We start from the raw sequence: 17,354 nt of genomic DNA, 5'->3' as shown, positions 1-17,354 counted from the left end.
GGACTATAATTAGATAGACTTCCGCCCTTCCCCTCGAGGCGCGCGCGTGGTCTTGCCCATCAAACCGGAGATCCAAACCTGCTACAAGCGCACTGGGGCCGTCTTGTCGGAGCCTGTAGTTCGCGCTAGCTGTGCCGTAGACGGACGACTCAAGATCCCTGCCGCAGTCTGGTCACGGTGGTGATGCGATGATGTGCAGGCCGAGCTGTACTGTGATACTCACGCCACGACACAAGCTGGCCCGCTTGCCCGGGAGGGCAAGGTGAGAACTGTCTGCGTCGTTCTGCATCGGACCGGACGCCACCCGTGGTGTCTGTGACAGTCCACCGGGGCCGCGTCTCCACCCTCGAGGCCGGCCCTGAAACCGGTCCCGTTTCCATTGTGGGCCTGACAGCGGCTCCCGCTATGCCAAGGGCCCTGACCCCTGGCCCGCGGGAGATCCAAAGCCCTGTCTTGTCTGTTGCTGAATGACCCAGTGATTGACGATTCGGGGTGACGACCGGGGTAGCCAGCCTCATCAACGAGTCACGGCAACCCTCATCGGCTGCCGCCTTCACCGCGCTCTTCCATGCTCTCGCGCTCACTATAGTGCAAATGCAAAGAGATTCCCCAAAGACGGAACTACGACGCAAGTATGTCTGGAATACTAAAGAGAAATCGTATCGATGGACTCTCAATTTCCAATTTGGTTGCGTGTTATGTTGAATCGATGCCAGCATCCCTCCAACCAGACCCAGCACGCGGTGACACACGGCGTCTCACGACTTCGGACGCCAAGGGTGATCCCACCCCTCCCAAAAAACAAAACGCTGCGCATGAAATGCCCAAAGCCAAGTCGAAAGCCAAGTCTCAGCCCCGGTATCATCCAATGTTTCGGCAATCAGGAGGGTTTCCACGACGGCGGCCAGTTCGGGGAAGGTTGCTGCTCTGGGAGTTTTGGTCAAGGCAAGGCAAGAACGACCGACAGAGTCCAGTTATAAAGGACATCATCGTTGTCGGTCATGCTTCTCTCCCTTGGTCCTATTCCTCATTCGCGACCATTTCCTTTCCTTCCTTCAGTATCTCTTGTCGACCCGGTGTTGACCTTTTTTTGTGTTCGGCTTCGACTAGTATCGCCTCGAGTTTCATCCTCTCCTTTTCGCAGTCTCCAGTCCTTGGGCTGCATTTTTCTTCATAGCCACCATGGTTCGCTTGACTGTTGCTTCACTGCTCGCATGTAAGTCGCCAAGGTTGTCATTCGGAGCCCAGTGCGGCAACTGACGGAGAGTCTAGTGGCCATCACGGCCTGCGCGGCTCCGGCTCCCCAGGCAGGAGATGCCAATGTCGGGAACGGCGCCGGCCGCCAGTTCATCACCGGAGCCTGCGTGAGCGACGCAGACTGCGCCTCCGCCTGCTGCGCGAAGAAGGGCAACGCCGGCGTCTGCTCGGCGAAGCTGGTCGCCAATGAGAATGGCAAGGAGGGCTGCGGCTTCAACGCTGCGGGACAGGCTGGAAATCAGAACAACCAGCAGAATGGAGGAAACCAGAACCAAAATGGGGGTGCCAACAACGGTGGTGCCAACAACGGCGGTGCTAACAACGGAGCCGTAAACAACGGAGCCGGTAACAACGGCGCTGGCAACAACGGAGCTGGCAACAATGGTGGTGTCAACAACGGCGCGGGCAACAATGGAGGCGTCAACAACGGAGGACTCCAAGGCAACGGAACGCAGCCCGCCCAAGGAAACAACGGCAAGGGCAAAGGAAAGGGCAAGGGCAAGGGCAAGAAGGCCAAGGGCAAGAAGCAGGCCGGCAATGGCAACGCTGGCAACGCCGGCAACAATGCTTGCCAGGGCCAGAACAACAACGCTGGAAACAACAACAACAACGCCGAGAACGGCGCTGGCAACAACAATAACGCTGAGAACGGCGCCGGAAACAACAACAACAAGAACGCCGGTAACAAGAACGCCGGTAACAACAACGCTGGAAACAACAACAACAACGCCGAGAACGGTGCCGGCAACAACAACAACGGCGGTGCTGCAGGCAACAACACCGAAACCGCCGCCGGGGGCAACAACCAGAACAACCAGAATCAGAACAACCAGGGCCAGAAGCAGCAGAAGCAGAAGCAAAACAACAACAACCAGCAGCAAGGCAACCAGAACAACCAGGGCAACCAGAACGAGCAGGGCAATAACGCGGAAAACGCGGCGAACAACAACAACGCCGCTGCCGGCAACAAGGCGAACAAGGGGAATGCTGGCAACGCTGGAAACGCTGGCAACGCAGGCAACGCTGGCAACGCTGGCAACGCTGGCAACGCTGGCAACGCTGGCAATGCAGGCAAGGCTGGGAAAGCTGGCAATGCAGGCAACGCCGGAAACGACGACGCTGCCGACGAGGAAGACTAAATGATCGTTCCATCCATCCATCCATCCTCCCAAGGATATACCAGACTCCCCAGTCCTCTACTTGCTCCGCCAGGGCGGCGCAAAAGGGGGAGTCATGCATGGTCTGGGCGCCAAGTTGCTGCTCCAAAGATCGCGCATGGGAAGAGATGAGAGGGCCCCAGGACTGACTGACTGACTGTACGAGTGTGCGTGAGCTGAGCGCCCGATATGGATAGAATTGACAGGTGCCGGCGTGTGTCCCATATAAAACCATCCATTGAATTGTACAATGTTATGGGTGACATATCCAGTTTCTGTACCATCTTGTCACGATGATCGTCTATTCAGCGTGCTGTACGACAATCTACGTAGTAACTTGGTTACAATCCACAGAATGGGCTGGGCTCACGACTGGACACAACGCCTCGACGCTTTCGGACAGTGGTATATTTTCTCTTTCTGTTTGTTTCCCTGGTACCCCCAGCCCACATGCACTATCCCGTCCCGCGTGTCGAGCATACGACGACACCAGACGACAGTGATGACACAACCAACACCTTCCAGCCCAGCAATGGGGCCAAGACTCAAGACTCAAGACAACAACAACAACAACAACAACAAACGGGGCGGGGGGGACATGGGAGACTATCCCTGTACCAAAAATCCTCTCTGTCCAAGGATGGATGTGGCGCGCGTCCGCGGAGGAGCGGGAGGGGAGCCACACACGGATGGATGGATTACCTGCTGCTGCCTCAAACGCCCGCCCAGACAAGAAAAAATATCCCAGTGTGGTTCTTCTTTTTGTCTATCCAATGGCCTCATAACCAAGTGCGGGCGCCCGCTTTGCACGCTCGTATACCTCTTCCTTCCCTTCCGCACACGCCGGCCTGTGCATATGTAGCGTGCGCGCGCGCTCTCATCTCGCCTGCTTCGCGTCGGGGCTCTCGGCTCGCCCGCCAATCCTCATGATGCCGCTTAGTATCGTGCGGCCGACCTTGCCGTTCTTGCCCTTGACGGTGCCGCCCGCGCCGCTGGCGTGGCGCAGGCCGCTCACCTTCCGGGCGTCGTCGCGCCTGCGCAGCTCCCTGCTGCTGCGGCGGCGGCTCTCGTCGCCGCCATCGCTGCCGGAGCTGCCGGGGGCCTGGTCGATGTCGCACGCGATGGTGGGCAGCCCGTACGGCGTGCTCAGCGACTCGATGAGGCTGGCCTGCTCGAGCGTCTCCGCGAGCTGCTCGGCGCCGCGCGACGACATCTCCGTGGCGCGCACGCTCTCTACCTTGGCCAGGCACGCGTCGGCGCGCTTCTGTAGGGCGTGGCAGAGCTCGGAGAAGACCATGAGGTCGCCGTCTACTTGCCCCTTTCGAATGTCGGCAGGGCAGAGGTCCACCCACAGCTTGACCAAGCTCGCAAAACTCCGCGCGGGGTCGATCAGGTAGGGTAGGCTCGGGAAGCCCTCTCGCGCAGCTGGACTCAGCCGCCCGAGGATGGTGACGGGAGTGCTGTAGCTCGGCGGCGCCGACTTGACCGCCCTGTCCGCCGGGATGCTGCACACTTGGTCGATGTACTCGCGGAACACCGGCCGCTGCGTCGTCAAGAATTTGTTCATGGGCTCCATCCACTCCTCGCGCTTGCCAAAGGTCGACATGTTGGCCATCTTCTGGAGCACCTTGGCGATCAGGGTCAACGTGCGCTGGGCTCTCTGGCGCGGGTGGTCGCGCAGGAGGCAGAAGAGCTTCGGCGAGAGAATGGCCGGGCATATGAATCGCAGGAACAGGAACCCCGAGACAGCGGTGTACGTGACTGTGCGCAGGAAGTCGCCATACCTGTCCTCGGCGACGGCGCGGATATACTTGAGAATGTGCCGCAGCTCGCTGGGCAGCTCATTCGCCGATCCAGCGATGCATTGCCACACTTCGGTGGTCCACAGGATCAGTCGGTTCCAGCGCTGGTCGAGCTCGGCAGAGCTAGTGTGATGTGGCAGCCTGCTCGGGTCCACCTCGCAGTCGGGGTTCAAGTCGTTGATCTCCTTGATCTTTTCCTGGAGCATCTCTTCCAGGTACTCCCTGCCGAGTCGGCGCATGTGGAACTCGAGGGACTGCGTGAGGAGGGTGTTGCCGCGGAACAGCAGGTTCGCCTCGCCAGCCAGCGACTTGGTCATGTCTCGCACCAGGAGTTCCCGGTCCGTAGCCGACTCCATTGACTCGTTTGATTTGAGCCTGCTGCTGAACCGGAACTTCTTGATCGAGTTTTGGCTCCCTATGCCGTCAATCTCGTCCTCCACCAGCGCCATAAGCCAGTCGCCGGCGGAACCCGAGCCCTGGAAGATGTTGAGGAAGATCTCGGAAAGCCGCCGCAGCTGTCCCGGCAGGGCTGCTGAAATCAAAGTCGTGAGGCCGGATGGGAAACGGTGTAAGACCTCGGAGAGTGGCTCGTACTCTTTCGCAAGTAGCGCAATGAGCTCAGCGTGCGACACCTTGACCAGCATGGAACCTACTGTCTGCTGTCTTTCATCAATAATCGGCAGCCATTCTTCGTGGTCCTTGCTGCGCTCCAGCTGGTCCAGCACAATGTTGACCGTTCCGTAGCACACCTCATTTGCGCTTCCCGAGGTTTTCGGGCCAATACTTTCGACGCGCTTCAGAACAATCGACAGTTCCTGCACCGACGGCGGCAAGTCCACAAACTCGCAGTCCTCTCTCCAAAACGGGTTCTTCGTCAACGTCTTGGTCGTGGTCCTGGCTCGCACTTCACCGTCGATAGTAACCTCGGCCAGATAGTTACCCACCAGCAGATCATCCTTGCCCTTTTCGTGGTTTGGCGTCGGTTCAGAGGTTCGTGCCCTGATCTTGGCTTCAGTCACCCTGACGCCGACCGTCTTTTCTATCCGGAATGTCTCCTCCTCGTGCTCCTTGTCTAGGTCTGCCACCTCTTGAATCGAGTCGTCTTCGCCATTGTCTAGCTTGTAAATGTCCGGCACTGCAAACGCGCGCAGCAGGACAAACCAGACCTCGAAGTTGACGCGGCTGTCCACGGCGAGGTACACAGGGCGGAATATGGAAAGTTGCGTAGCCGTCGATGCGTAGAGGGGAAATATGGCGACACAGTACTCCTCGTCCAATACGGTATGGTCGAGCTGCTGGATGGCGCACCGCGAAAGTTGAGAGAGCTGGATGACAGACAAGACGGTAATGTCGTTTTCCATGAGCAGCTTGAATTCGCCGTTCTCGTGGAGGATGCAGGACACTCTACGCCACGTAGCCGGCGCCGAGCGGGGGTCCCGTGTCGACGACCGGTGCGAAATGTCTCGCGGCGTCGTCGCCTGCCCCTTGTCCCACAGCATAATCGTCCCAACCTTGATGATGTTGGACCCACGCGTGCCGTCGGACTGGCCCTGTCGGCGCAGCCCTGGTCTCACCGGCGCGACCGGGCTGCTGGAGCTGCCGTTGGCCATCCTAACGCCCGACGGCCGGACTTGCTGCCAACACAGCAATGCCGCAAGCCACAGATTCCACTCGTCAGAGGCCATGGGTCGCAGCAACAGGATCGATTCGCCAGTGGCCCGCTGTTCCGCGGTGACTAGCTCCAGGCATGCCTTGCCGGATTCGGGATATTCCACCGGCAGGACCCGGCATCCGCGCAGGTCTGATATCAGCGTCGTGAAGCCGTCGCTATTTTGCCCAGAATCACACATTAGATAGCCCATCTCGTCGTCGATGTAGGCGTAGCCGGAGGACCAGGCACCACCGGCATCGCCCTGGTACTCGATCTCGCCTCGCATGCGTCCGTTCAGAGCCTTCATCAGGCTCATGAGCCTCGTGGGCTCGCTTGTGGTGACAGGCGTTGGGAGCGAGTCGACCGAAGCTATTGGGGCAGGTCCGGGCGATGTCGGCCGCGAAGATTGCCGCTTCAGGAGCCGCTTGGTGGATTTCTTATCTCTGGATTTGGACGGGGTGGATGGTGTGGACGGTTCTGTGTGCCTATTTGAGGACAACGAGGTATGGCCAACGGACTCCAGTGATGGAGCCGGCGGTGACCTCTGATCGTCTAGGAGGGCCTGCGAGCCAGACGAGCTGACGCTGCCCATTCGGTGGCGCTGGTCCGGGACAGGGACGCCCCTCTGCTTGAGCATGGCGGCATCCATTGTGCGGGTCCTGGGACGGATACCCGAGCTGGCCTGCCTCTGCTGGTGCTGATATTGGGATTGCTGTTGTTGGTACTGCGCGGGTATCAGCGGCGGGCTGGAGCCGGTGCTCTCATACGAATCATCAAAGGAGTCGTGGAAGACCATGCCCTGGCGGCGGCTCCCGGCGCCGAGGATGGCCATTGGGGAACCCTGCTGCGAGGATGGCCCGAGGTCGCGGGGGACGGGTGGTGGCACGGCAGGCGAGTCCACGGCGAAGGCGCTCGCCCCAAGTATGCGGGCATCGATCAAGTCTGGTGTCACGGCGCGGAGGCTGCCGGAGGGTGCGTCGGGCGCGATCCTGAAGGAGGATCTCAGGCCGGCGGCGCTGGGGCGCTCAGCCGCGTCTTGCACGTCGAGGGACGGCGAAGAGTGCTGCGACCCTTGGGCCTGCGCTTGCGCCTGGCGTTGCGACTGCTCTCTGGGCTGGACGGCGAGAGGGCGCGGGGGAGGTGGTGGAGGCCGAGGCCATTCTGCAGAGTCACCGTCGCCGCCTGGTGAGAGACCGGCGGCGCCGGCTTGTCCTTCCATACCTGACGGCGACATGCTCATGCCATTTCGGGACCGCATTCACGCCCTCGTGCCACATTGGGGTACCCCTTTCGTGCGGTGTTGCTTGCCTCCGCCGCCTCCGACACAGGGGCGTGTTGCGCAGCGTCGGCTCGCTTCCGCGCGGGGCCCGAGGTAGGATGTGATGGTTCGTCGTGTCGGCTTCGGTATCGCCGTCGCAAGATTGACCGAGCGTTTGGAGTGGGAAGGGGAGACGAGGGAACGGAGGGTAGTGGGCGCGCTCGCGTGCAATGCGCAGGCACAGGCTCGTTCGACGGCAGCCGCGGGCTCGCAAGCGGTTGGCGAGCTGGATTGTTGTCTTGGAGGAATTCGGGGACGGGTTACAACGTCATAGCAACAGGTCGAGCAGCGTCTTTGGGGGCTGAGGGTGTAGGCTTGTTTATCGGCGAGGTCGCACAAGCAGATAGCAGGATGAGTCGCGGCGTGACCAGGTCGAGTCGCCGTGCGCCGTCGCGGGCAGGATGCGCAGGCCTATGCAGCAGGCATGCAGCGTCGAGACGGCAGTCGTCTGCAGGAGAGACGTCGTCTCTCAGGAACGGTTCGGAAGCGCAGCGCGGTTGCTGCTCGAATCGGGCAGGGCGTCGCCGCGTAGCGAAGGGCAGCGAGAGTCGATGATCGTGGCCCCGGTCTTCGTCGGCCCGTGGGATGCGGACGCTGCCACCGGGGGAGGAGAGGCGACGTCGAGCCCGCGCAGCAGCGGACGGTGTGTCGAGCGGGGTTACGTTGTCAGCGACGAGGGCATGGCCGTGATCGCATGTGCGCGCCGGGCGTTGTCGCGTGGGCGTCGTTGGCGGTGGTGGTGGTCGGCGGTCGCAAGTTGCGAGCGAAAGTGTGGTGCGGATGGAGGCGGGAGCGGGGAACTCGTATGCGTGGTGGCAGACGCTGTATGTAGGAAGTTGCGCGAGGTGGTAACCTGGTGCGTCGGCGGGCGGGTGGTGGAGGTGGTGGTGGTGGAGGCGGACTGCTCTCTTTGGGCGGAGGGCGAGGTGTTAAAGTCGCATCCAGCAATTCCACACCAAGGCCATGGAAGGAAATGGGGGGCGTCCAAGTCGATCGCAGCTGGAGGCCACCCCGGTGGAGACTCCCCGGGCGTAAGCACCCAGCGTCGAAGCTAACATGCTAGGTAGGTACCTAGCACATGGGCGCTGGCAGGCGTCCAGGCCAGGCAGGCCGTGACGATGGGTGGTTTAGTGGAGGCCGCCCCGCTGGAGCCGTTGGGAGCCTGCGTGTCCACCCATCGCCAGGGCTCTTCAAGACACCTCACCCGTGGGACTCGCTCGACAGGGACCCCAGGGCTCCCGCAGCAACCGTGCGTTGGGCAGCGGGCCGCGATGCGATGCGCGCGCCGCCAGCGGTCGTGCTCACAGGTTGGTTTGTAAGTACTAACGTTATACTACCTAGAATAGCAGCACGCCGAAGGACCCCTAGTTGCGAGATATGACTGCCGTCGAGCAGACGCGGGAAGCAGGAGGAGAGCGTCAGTCACCTGGCTGCCATGGCCCCAAGTGGGAGACGGCTACTACGAGCGCCAGGATGGCTGTCCGTATCCCCAATCCTCGCAACGCTTTGGTTCAGTCTACGAGCATTATTGCTCCGCATCGGTCGTTCCCAGCATCCCGGCATAACGCTCAGCACCCAGGCTGGACCACGGACCATGGACAACGGAGCAATTGCAACAGCTGGAGACAGGCATTGGCATGGCCCGCCAGGCTGGAGATTGATGGCTCATCAAACCCTCCCCACTGGGCATAGCGCGCGGAGCCAGCTGGAGCGAGGGCGAGGTGGGGGGGAGGGAGTCCTTGGGGACCACGCCGGCCGGAGAGAGCACCTCAACGACGGGCGGTGGTGCAGTGGAGTCCCCCCAGGCCCCATTGAATGGAAGGCTGCCCCAAGACGGGTGCTAGTGATGGCAGCTGCGGGAATAGTCCCCCGCCTCCGCCGGCCGTGGCAGGCCTAATCATTCCATTCCCCAGCGACATGGCGCCGAGCTTACCAAATAACGAGCACCGGGCCTGTCACTGACGGCGGGGAATATTTAGCAGCCCACGACGAAAGCGGCACCATGGCTTGGCTTGGCTTGGCTTGGGGCCCATATACCGAGTACAGTCAGTCAGGTCTTTGTGCGACATTTTTCTCGATTCGAGGAGGGGAGGTACCTGAGTGAACGGGCGAGAGACGAGGTAATACTTTTCAGCTCCAAAGTATACGAGTACGTACGAAGTTGTCGCGCTGGCTCGCTGGTCGCCGGTTGCCGGCATGTATCTATCTGAGAACAGTAGGTAGCGGCTTGTGAGGCTTTCTCCCACGACCCAGGGGACGTGGACGTCGTGAGAGCAACAAATTGCCCACCTACCTAGGGACTCAGAACGCTCGCCCTCCGTCGACCCCAGTCCCCTGTCGCCGTCTCCCGCCCGCCCGCCCGTCCGCCCGTCCGCGCGCTGGAACCCGCAATCCGTCTCGCGGACCAACACCACCCGAGGTGTCTAAGCGACTGGCCCCCCGGGGGGCCCCCTGGATCTGCGAGCATGGAAGCCGCCGCCGTCGCGTGGCGAGATGGGGAGCAACCGGAGCGACTTTACAATGCTCGTATCGTCGTCGTCAGTCGTCGTCGTCGCTCCTCGGCCCAAACACCGCCGCCAATCCCATCGGATCATCAGCCACTTAGCACCAAGCAACGCCGCGCGCCAGGGACGCCGATCGTCCAAAAACCCCATAGGACGCCTGCGCTTAGAATGCTAGATTGCGGAGGAGCGAAAAGCCACAGTCCGCCGCTAGCCACTGAAGCGGCAACCCCGTTCGCTGGGCCCAAGACTCACCTCACCTTTGCAGTGTCCGTTGTGTGTACTTGTAAACCTTGCCCCAGACAGCAGCACGTCCGTCCCGTTCTCGTCAACCGTGTCAACGAACCGCGACTGTCCGATTCTTTTTGATTGTGATGGCCCCGGCTTCGTTTGAGCTATGGCCCCTCGTGCCTCGTCCAGCTGACGCGCTGCGGGAGTGACGATGCGGGCTGGTCGCTCGCAAATCGCCATCAGCGAGCGGCCCGACGAAAAGTAAAGAAAATGGAAGGCGCGCCCCGTCTTGCGCGCGTTGTCACTGTTTCTCTCTTCCCCACGGTCACCGAAAAAGAATCATCCAAAACCTGGGGGAATCAGAATCAAGACATGAAGCGTGTCTCGTCACGCTCTCCTGTCTGCCCCCGTCACAACACACAACCAGGGGAGGCGAGCTGGCGGCGACGTGCAGCCCCCGGATCGGCAACGCCCCCGTAACTACCTCCGTACATACAGACCTACATACATGGCACCATCGGCGTCACGATGCGCCGGTGCCAACTACACGTCACATTTCTTTTTCCTTGGAAACCCCCTCCCCCCAGAGCGGCCAAGGGTTGTGTGCACCGCAAGCCCGCCCAACACAATTTCGAGTGAGCCACCTGATCCATCGTCATCCCCACGCCCAGCCCTGGCAGCAGCCCATCCTGGAGAACCAGCAGCAATGCCCAGCCCCCGGACCTGGATGGTGACCTGGGCTGCGAACCCTGGCCTTGCGCCGTGCGTGGAGTGCTTTGCGCTTCGCCTCTTCTCCGCAACAACGCCAGGGGTCCAACGGCCCGGGGTGCAGACCTTGGTTCTGCTCGTCCCGCTTGCAGTCTGGGGACCTGATGCCCTGGCTCATGTCGATGAAGCGTGGGCCCGTGTCATGCTCAGTAGTTTCCACGGCTTATCGCGGGAAGCGAAAAAAAAGAGGCCACCACAGGCCGTAGGTAGCTCCCGTGAAGCAGCAACTTTGACGTGAAGAAGCACAAGAGATCCATTCCGCCGAGCTGCTGCTGCCGTTCGGACACGGCCGGTGGGCACGCGGACACCGCTCACTCACCGTGCACGCCGAAGAAACCCCCCCACGAGCAAGGCCCTGGTGGAAGAAGGTAGTAGTAAAAAGGGACACATCCCGTGCTGCAGCCTCATGCAACGCTAAAAGGGCACACACACATACAGCAGGCAGGTTCCCGTCCCCGGCTCTCTCGGACGCACTGCCAGGCTACCCTGCCCTGGCCTGCCCTGGCCGCGCCGACGTGACGTCCCTTCATGCAGCAGGCCCGCCGCCGCCCGCTCCTCGCCGACAGACGGTGACGCTGTGAATGCATGGACGGACGGACGGTGCTCAGTAATCTGGGGAACGACCAAACACCATGGAGCCTCAACCTCGAACTCACACGCGTGACATGATCCGCGCAGAGACACTACGCATGTATATACAGTACTACGTACGTAGGGAAAAACAGCCTCGCAGCCCAGTGCCCGAGTGAGTGAGCACCTAAACCCAACACGACCGGGTCTGGCTGCTTGCCCCAGTCTCGACTACCGGCGGTCAAACCACCATCCCATCATCCATGCCCATACCTCATCACGATATGGCTGGCACACTTCCCTTCACTTCACTTCACTTCACTTCAAACCCCCACCCGCCCCTTCCCCTCCCCCGTTGTCACACCGAGTGTACGTGTCTCGCCACCGATGAGCAAGGCCTCTCCCCTCGTCCCCTGCCTCAGACTCGGAACCTCCCACCCCGCCCCCCCGGCCGAAAACGGGACTCGGCAATCGTCAAAGCCCCGGTTTATATGTATGTATGTATGTACTTCGTCCCTTGCCTGCTTACTTCTATGTGTGAGTGTGTGAGTGTGTGCGTGTGTGTGTGTGTGTGTGTGTGTGTGTGTGCCTGGAGGAAGCGGTGAGGTGCATGTGCATGAAGCCCGCCGACGGGTCGACCATGCAGGCGCGTCCCAGAACGAGGGCACCGCGGCGACGGTCCAACGTGTGACAAGCCAGACACATAATACAAGCCGAGGACCACGACCCCTCTCCGAATCACGGCCACGACCCCAGGGTATCAGTGGTTTGTCGGGAGTGCGCGGTTCCGCAGCAGCCTCACAACTCACGAGTCGAGACGTTCCCGCGTCCCTGGTATGGACAGTCCACGACAGCCCGTATATATTAAAGCCATATATACAAAGCCGTCTTGCGTCCCACGGCCCATGCTCATGCGCCTGTGCTTTTCGACACCCGCAATCTGCTGCTCCCCCTCGTGCTAACGAACGTGGATAGTATGTCGTCACGAGTCCGGGTGACAAGACAAAGCCTTTGTGCCGAGCGGCCCCTCCCACGCACGACGGCGGGGCTCTCATCTCAACCTTGCCCAGGGCAAGCCACCAGAGGAGGGCCATGGCAGAAACAAAAAGTCCCCTCCGTGTAGATACAGACTGCCAATGACAGGATCAGCAACGAAATATACGCGCCTGTCTGAGCGTATTTGTGCAGCATAGCCTTGAAGCTCAATCGACGCCAAGAACGGGCTCTTCCAACTCCCAGTTGCCAAACATCTTTAACAAGTTCCCATGCTCCCGTACACTATCAAAAAGCGAGAAAAGAGAAACGCCTCGGGGGGTCTGCTGCGGCGACATGCCTCCAAGAGCAGCGAGACCCGCTCGCTTCGCTCAGCGGGACCCGGGCCCCTCGACGGGGCTCGTGGGCATGCTCCGCACGCCGCCCAGATCTGCGCTTCCCGTCCGTCTCAGTGCTTGCCGCATCGTCTCGATGTTCAGGTCATTTGGTGCGGCGAGGTTGTGTGGCCCGCCGCTGCCTGGGCTCCCCAGGGGCTTGCGAGGCGGGCTCAGGTCGACGCCCTTCATGCTGCCGGGGTTGCTCGTCGGAGGGCTCGTTCCAGGGCCCTGGCTGGATACGGGCGAGCGAATCGGCGACGGCGACCGGTTCAGTACCGGTGGAGGAATCGACGTCAGCCCCGCCATGTGGATGCTCTCACGCGATCCGACAGTGGCGGCATGCGGGTTGTGTTCGGCCTGGACGACGTCGGCAAACGAGATAAAGGACAGCCTGCGCACGTCGGCAGAGTCCAGCGAGCCATAGTGGGATGCGTTATCAGGTGGCAGCCCAACGCGGTCCGCAAAGGAGGCCAGCTCCGCGGCCCACTCGCTCGACGTCTGGTCGTACGGGGTACTGCTGCCCTGCGTCGCGGCCGCTCCGGTGACCGTGACCGAGGCTGGCTGGTGTGAGGAGTGCGTGACAATCTCGACGGCGTCTGGGTCGAGCTTCTGATTGGTGATGGCTTCGGATGCGTCGTCGAGTACCGGGGGGATGTAGTTCTCGGTCTGTATGTGGGTTGGAATCGCCGGGGAGCTCGGCTTCAGCACGGTGCTGTCCTGGACGTCTCGCTCAAAGATTTGGGAGCCTGCGGGAGACGACACGCGGGGTGAACCCGACAGCCCGCGGGTTGGTGAGGCGGGTAGCACAAAGGCGTGGCCGTGTTCGCCTTGCGTCGTCGCGTTGGGGGTCGGTGACGCCGTGGACCGAGACGTCGACGAGAGCTTGGAGCCGTCCTTGGGCAGCGAGGGCGGCTCAGTGCTGGACCCAGACTTGAAGGAAGTGTCGGGCTTCTTCTTGCCGAAGCCAAACAAGCTCCGCTTCTTGCCCTTGCTGTTCTTCTTGGTGCCGTCGCTCGCCTGGGACTCGGGGTCCGTGTTGTTGTCGGCAGCCCGCGGCGTCGAGTCGTCGTAGCTGCTGTCGTCGGGCGTGCTCTTGCAGGCCTCGCCGCTCTTGAGCGACGGCGCCTCGGCGAGACTCATGGTCGATGGGTGCGTCGAGACGTGCCGGGGGCGGCGATGGCGGGTTGGTGGCGGTGACGTCGGGAACAGCTGCGGAGACGGTGAGCCCTCGTCGATCCGATGCAGTCTTCCAACGCTTCAGTGCAAGTGAGGACAAACGACGACGGGCGACGGACAGCAAGGCAGGGTCGGGGTGGCGGAGCGGGCGGGACCTGGCAGTGCGTTCACGTCGCCATTCGCCGCTGCCCTGGGTTGAGGGGGAAGAATGAGGCGGTGATGCGAATGTGGCAGCTGCGGGCGAGCGACTGGCGGCGGTGATGGTGATGACGGGGAGCGGCAGCAGCACAGCTCCTCAGGTCGGGCACACTCGTTGATCCAACAAGCACCACACACCACGCGCTCATCCATGTGTTCCGGGGGGGGAGGGTTCAGTCGTCACACGTACCAGCTAGTTACAGCCGTCCAGACGTGCCGCTGCCGGGCGAGTCCAGTGACCCGCCTGACGCTTCCCTGACGGGCGGGCAGGCGCTCGCTCCACTCCACTGACAGTGGGATGGCCCCCCAGTGGAGTCCGCCGCTAACACGGCGCAGGCCGCCTCCTCTGTGCCTCTGCGTCAGGCTTGCTGGTCTGCTGGAGCTGCGCGTCCCAAAGGGGCACCGGCACCTCCTCACGGGGCCTAGAACAAGTACGGCCAGGCGCTGGTGGATCGACCGGCAGCGACGTGACGCAACCCGGGAAGCGAGGGCTGCCCGCTGTGCGTGCGTGAGCAATTTTGGGTACGGGCTGTGTCCTTTGTACGAAGCAAGTCCGCCGTCGGCGTCGTCGTCGTCTTCGTCGTCGACTTGGGTGGGCTTGCCGAAGTGCCGTCCGTGCCCCCGGGGGCTGTGCACCGCAGGCTTGACCCGGACAAGCGAGAGTCCTGTTGTAATACGCAAGGAGGCTTTCGTTCGATGCTTGGGGAGACTCGACAACGAGGCAGGCGAGAGACAGAAAGAGGCTCGGCCAAGGAGACGCAGCTGGCAATTTAAAACGAGATTCCCGGAGGGAGCGGGGCCGCCCCCGTGGACTGATGAGATCACGCCTCTGCTAGCGCCCGGAATGTGCAGGAGCGACGAGGAGGAGGAGCATTGATGGTCGACCTGCGCAAGTGTGCGCATGCGCGTCGTGCCATCGACCTCGCTGTGCTTCATTAGTGCATTGTTACGGCACTCTACCTTGGCACAGAGTACAGTATATTTTTTACAGTGCAACAAGATACATATACATAATACGCACATGCGACAGCAGCGACTCGGCTCGTCACGGATCGATGAGAGGGGCGTCGCGGGCATGCGCTCGCACTCGCGCAGGTGACGGACCATGGCATGGCATGGCATGCCCGTCCAGCCGTCATCCACGCCGGGGCCAACTCTATGATGTGCAAAGCACGAGTACTGTACGCCAGACCGACCGCTGCCCAGCGCGGCGTCAATCCGCGACGCAGCTGTCTGGTTCGATGATGCACTCGTGCCGATCCACGGCTCGAGAGGGCCCAGTGATTTGCTGTCCTCCCGGTCCTGCCGCCGCTGCTGCCGCTGCCGTCTCAAGCCAAAACGCACCGCAACGCCCATGACATACATAACTCGTAAAAGCAAAAAGCCAAGCATGCAATGGCCAGGGCCGGGCCACCTTGTGAGGGTTGGGCTGACGACGCACGTCACTCCCACATGGAGGTGCAGCGAGCGAGCGCCCGCGCACCTGCCCGCCGTCCCAAAAATATGCCCTGACGAGGATGGGATGGGATGATGTCTCTGGGCGAAGCCTCGCGCCAGTCTCACCGTCCCACCGTCGCGCCATGGCCAGGCCAGGCAAGCCTGGTACTGGTGCGGTGGCTGTCCGCGAATCCTACCTAGCAGCGTCGCATTCTCTCCCCAGCTTCATCTCGGCTCTTTTGAGACAAACAGGGCATCGTTTTGCGAATTATTGGGACGCACAGAAAAAGTCCCCTCCGGCCGTCTCGTGTGCTCGCCGCCGCCGTCGTCGTCGCCGCCCCCTCTCTGCGGCTTTCACGGCCTCGTGATGAGCCCGGCCCCTCCCACACCTGCGAACCCCCCTGGCATCCCAGCAATCAAGGACCCTGGCACGTTGCTGCCCTCTGCATTCGATTCGCGGGCCGCCGAGGGCATGATATCACACCGCACACATCACGCGGGAGCTTCGCCGACCCAGAGTCAAGTTATCTATCCGGGGCACGCTGCCTGTCAGAAAAGCGATTGCCAAGTTCGGCAGTAGGCGGGTGGTGGTGGGCGACTCGAGCGAGCATCGTTCCACACACCATTCGCAACGTGGGAAAAACCGCACCAGCAGTATCTTGTCTCGTCTGGTCACGTCCGGCTCGACATTGCATTGCTCGCCCAGCCCTCGCATGAAAGGGGGAGAGATCTGCCGCTGGTTTCGCGTAGAGCACAACTTGAAACGAAGAATCAGGGCGAGCAGGCGTGTTAGTGCAGGCCATCTCGACATGTGCGTGCCTAGACAGTAGATAGTCACGTGCCCATTCACGTGGACCAGCTGTGCACGCGACGTCCAAGGGTCCTCCAGACTTATTAGGTAAGCGGACGCAGGCGTCGCGAAAACTTCAGGCCCAGCAATCTGGAGAGCTTCCCCCATCACGAGACGCATCCCAACGCCGACCGACGCGGCCCCTCACCCTTTCCTGGTGACGCCGGCCCAATTGCCATTCTCTCTTCGACGGATTGTTTTTCTCGCTTTGCTTTGATCGCGTCAATTGCCCCTGCCTCGCCTCTCGGCAGCGGCTCTCCAACAGCCAGCCATGGACATGCGCGCCCTCTTCCGGCCGGCAGCACGGCTGCTCACCGTCGCCGCCTCCCGCTCCTCAACACCGGCATCAGCATCAGCCGCATCCTCCTCGCCTCTCCTCCCCCTCATCACCGCCCGCGGCCACAAGACCACCGCCCGCACCAAGCGCGCCCTCAAGATCGCGCCCCACGACTCCTTCCTCCCCGACCGGTCCGCCCCCTTCCCGGCCGCCGACTCCATCATCTACAACCCGCCCGCCTCCGAGGCGTCCCCCGCGCACACGCCCTTCATCTTCCTGCCGCGGAGCGACCCCCGCCGCCTCGCCCTCTTGCGCCTGCGCAACAGCACGGCCGCCACCGCCGCGCTGGCGCCCACACCGGTCGAGGACGGGGACCTGCCGCCCGCGATGCGCTACCACAGGAGAGAACCCCGGTACCACCTCAAGGAGGAGGACATCGCCGAGATGAAGCGCCTCAGGACCGAGGACCCGGCCAAGTGGAGCGTCGGACAGCTCGCCAAGAAGTTTGACTGCTCGCCCATATTCGTCAGGATGGTGGCCCCGGCCCCGTCGGGGCATCTCGACTTCCTCAAGGCCAAGTTGGAACGGAGGATGACGCGCTGGGGCCCGAAGAAGACGCAGGCCAGGGAAGACCGCAAGAGGAGGGCGGAGATGGTGTACCGTGGGGAATTATAACGCCGCCCCGAGTCGTGAGAGACATGTACAATGTACAATCTACTGCTTGATGAAGCCTCTCCAAAAGGCGTCAACAAGACACGTGTAGGATACGAAAGAGGCGGCCATGGGCCGTT

The 17,354-nt window shown here is 61.8% G+C and overlaps 4 protein-coding genes across 4 annotated transcripts; 2 read left to right on the top strand and 2 right to left on the bottom strand.

Annotated features, from left to right (window-relative positions):
• Window positions 1-1,182: 1,182 nt before the first annotated feature.
• PLICBS_001922 (uncharacterized protein) lies at window positions 1,183-2,396 on the top strand (the record flags this gene model as incomplete). Its single annotated transcript, XM_018321530.2, has 2 exons — window positions 1,183-1,216; window positions 1,273-2,396. The coding sequence occupies 2 exons, from the start codon at window positions 1,183-1,185 to the stop codon at window positions 2,394-2,396; spliced, it is 1,158 nt and encodes a 385-aa protein (XP_018179009.2).
• An 895-nt stretch (window positions 2,397-3,291) lies between these two features.
• Window positions 3,292-7,101, bottom strand: PLICBS_001921 (uncharacterized protein; the record flags this gene model as incomplete). The annotated part of the gene is made up of 1 exon (XM_018321529.1): window positions 3,292-7,101. The coding sequence occupies one exon, from the start codon at window positions 7,099-7,101 to the stop codon at window positions 3,292-3,294; it is 3,810 nt and encodes a 1,269-aa protein (XP_018179008.1).
• Window positions 7,102-12,619: 5,518 nt separating this feature from the next.
• Window positions 12,620-13,765, bottom strand: PLICBS_001920 (uncharacterized protein; the record flags this gene model as incomplete). The annotated part of the gene is made up of 1 exon (XM_018321528.1): window positions 12,620-13,765. The coding sequence occupies one exon, from the start codon at window positions 13,763-13,765 to the stop codon at window positions 12,620-12,622; it is 1,146 nt and encodes a 381-aa protein (XP_018179007.1).
• Window positions 13,766-16,557: 2,792 nt separating this feature from the next.
• Window positions 16,558-17,238, top strand: PLICBS_001919 (mitochondrial 54S ribosomal protein mL58; the record flags this gene model as incomplete). The annotated part of the gene is made up of 1 exon (XM_018321526.1): window positions 16,558-17,238. The coding sequence occupies one exon, from the start codon at window positions 16,558-16,560 to the stop codon at window positions 17,236-17,238; it is 681 nt and encodes a 226-aa protein (XP_018179005.1).
• Window positions 17,239-17,354: the final 116 nt, after the last annotated feature.

The sequence above is a fragment of the Purpureocillium lilacinum genome, assembly GCF_023168085.1.
Source record: "Purpureocillium lilacinum CBS 284.36 DNA, scaffold_2, whole genome shotgun sequence".
NCBI lineage: Eukaryota > Fungi > Ascomycota > Sordariomycetes > Hypocreales > Ophiocordycipitaceae > Purpureocillium > Purpureocillium lilacinum.
This window is presented reverse-complemented; position numbering and strand designations above follow the sequence as displayed.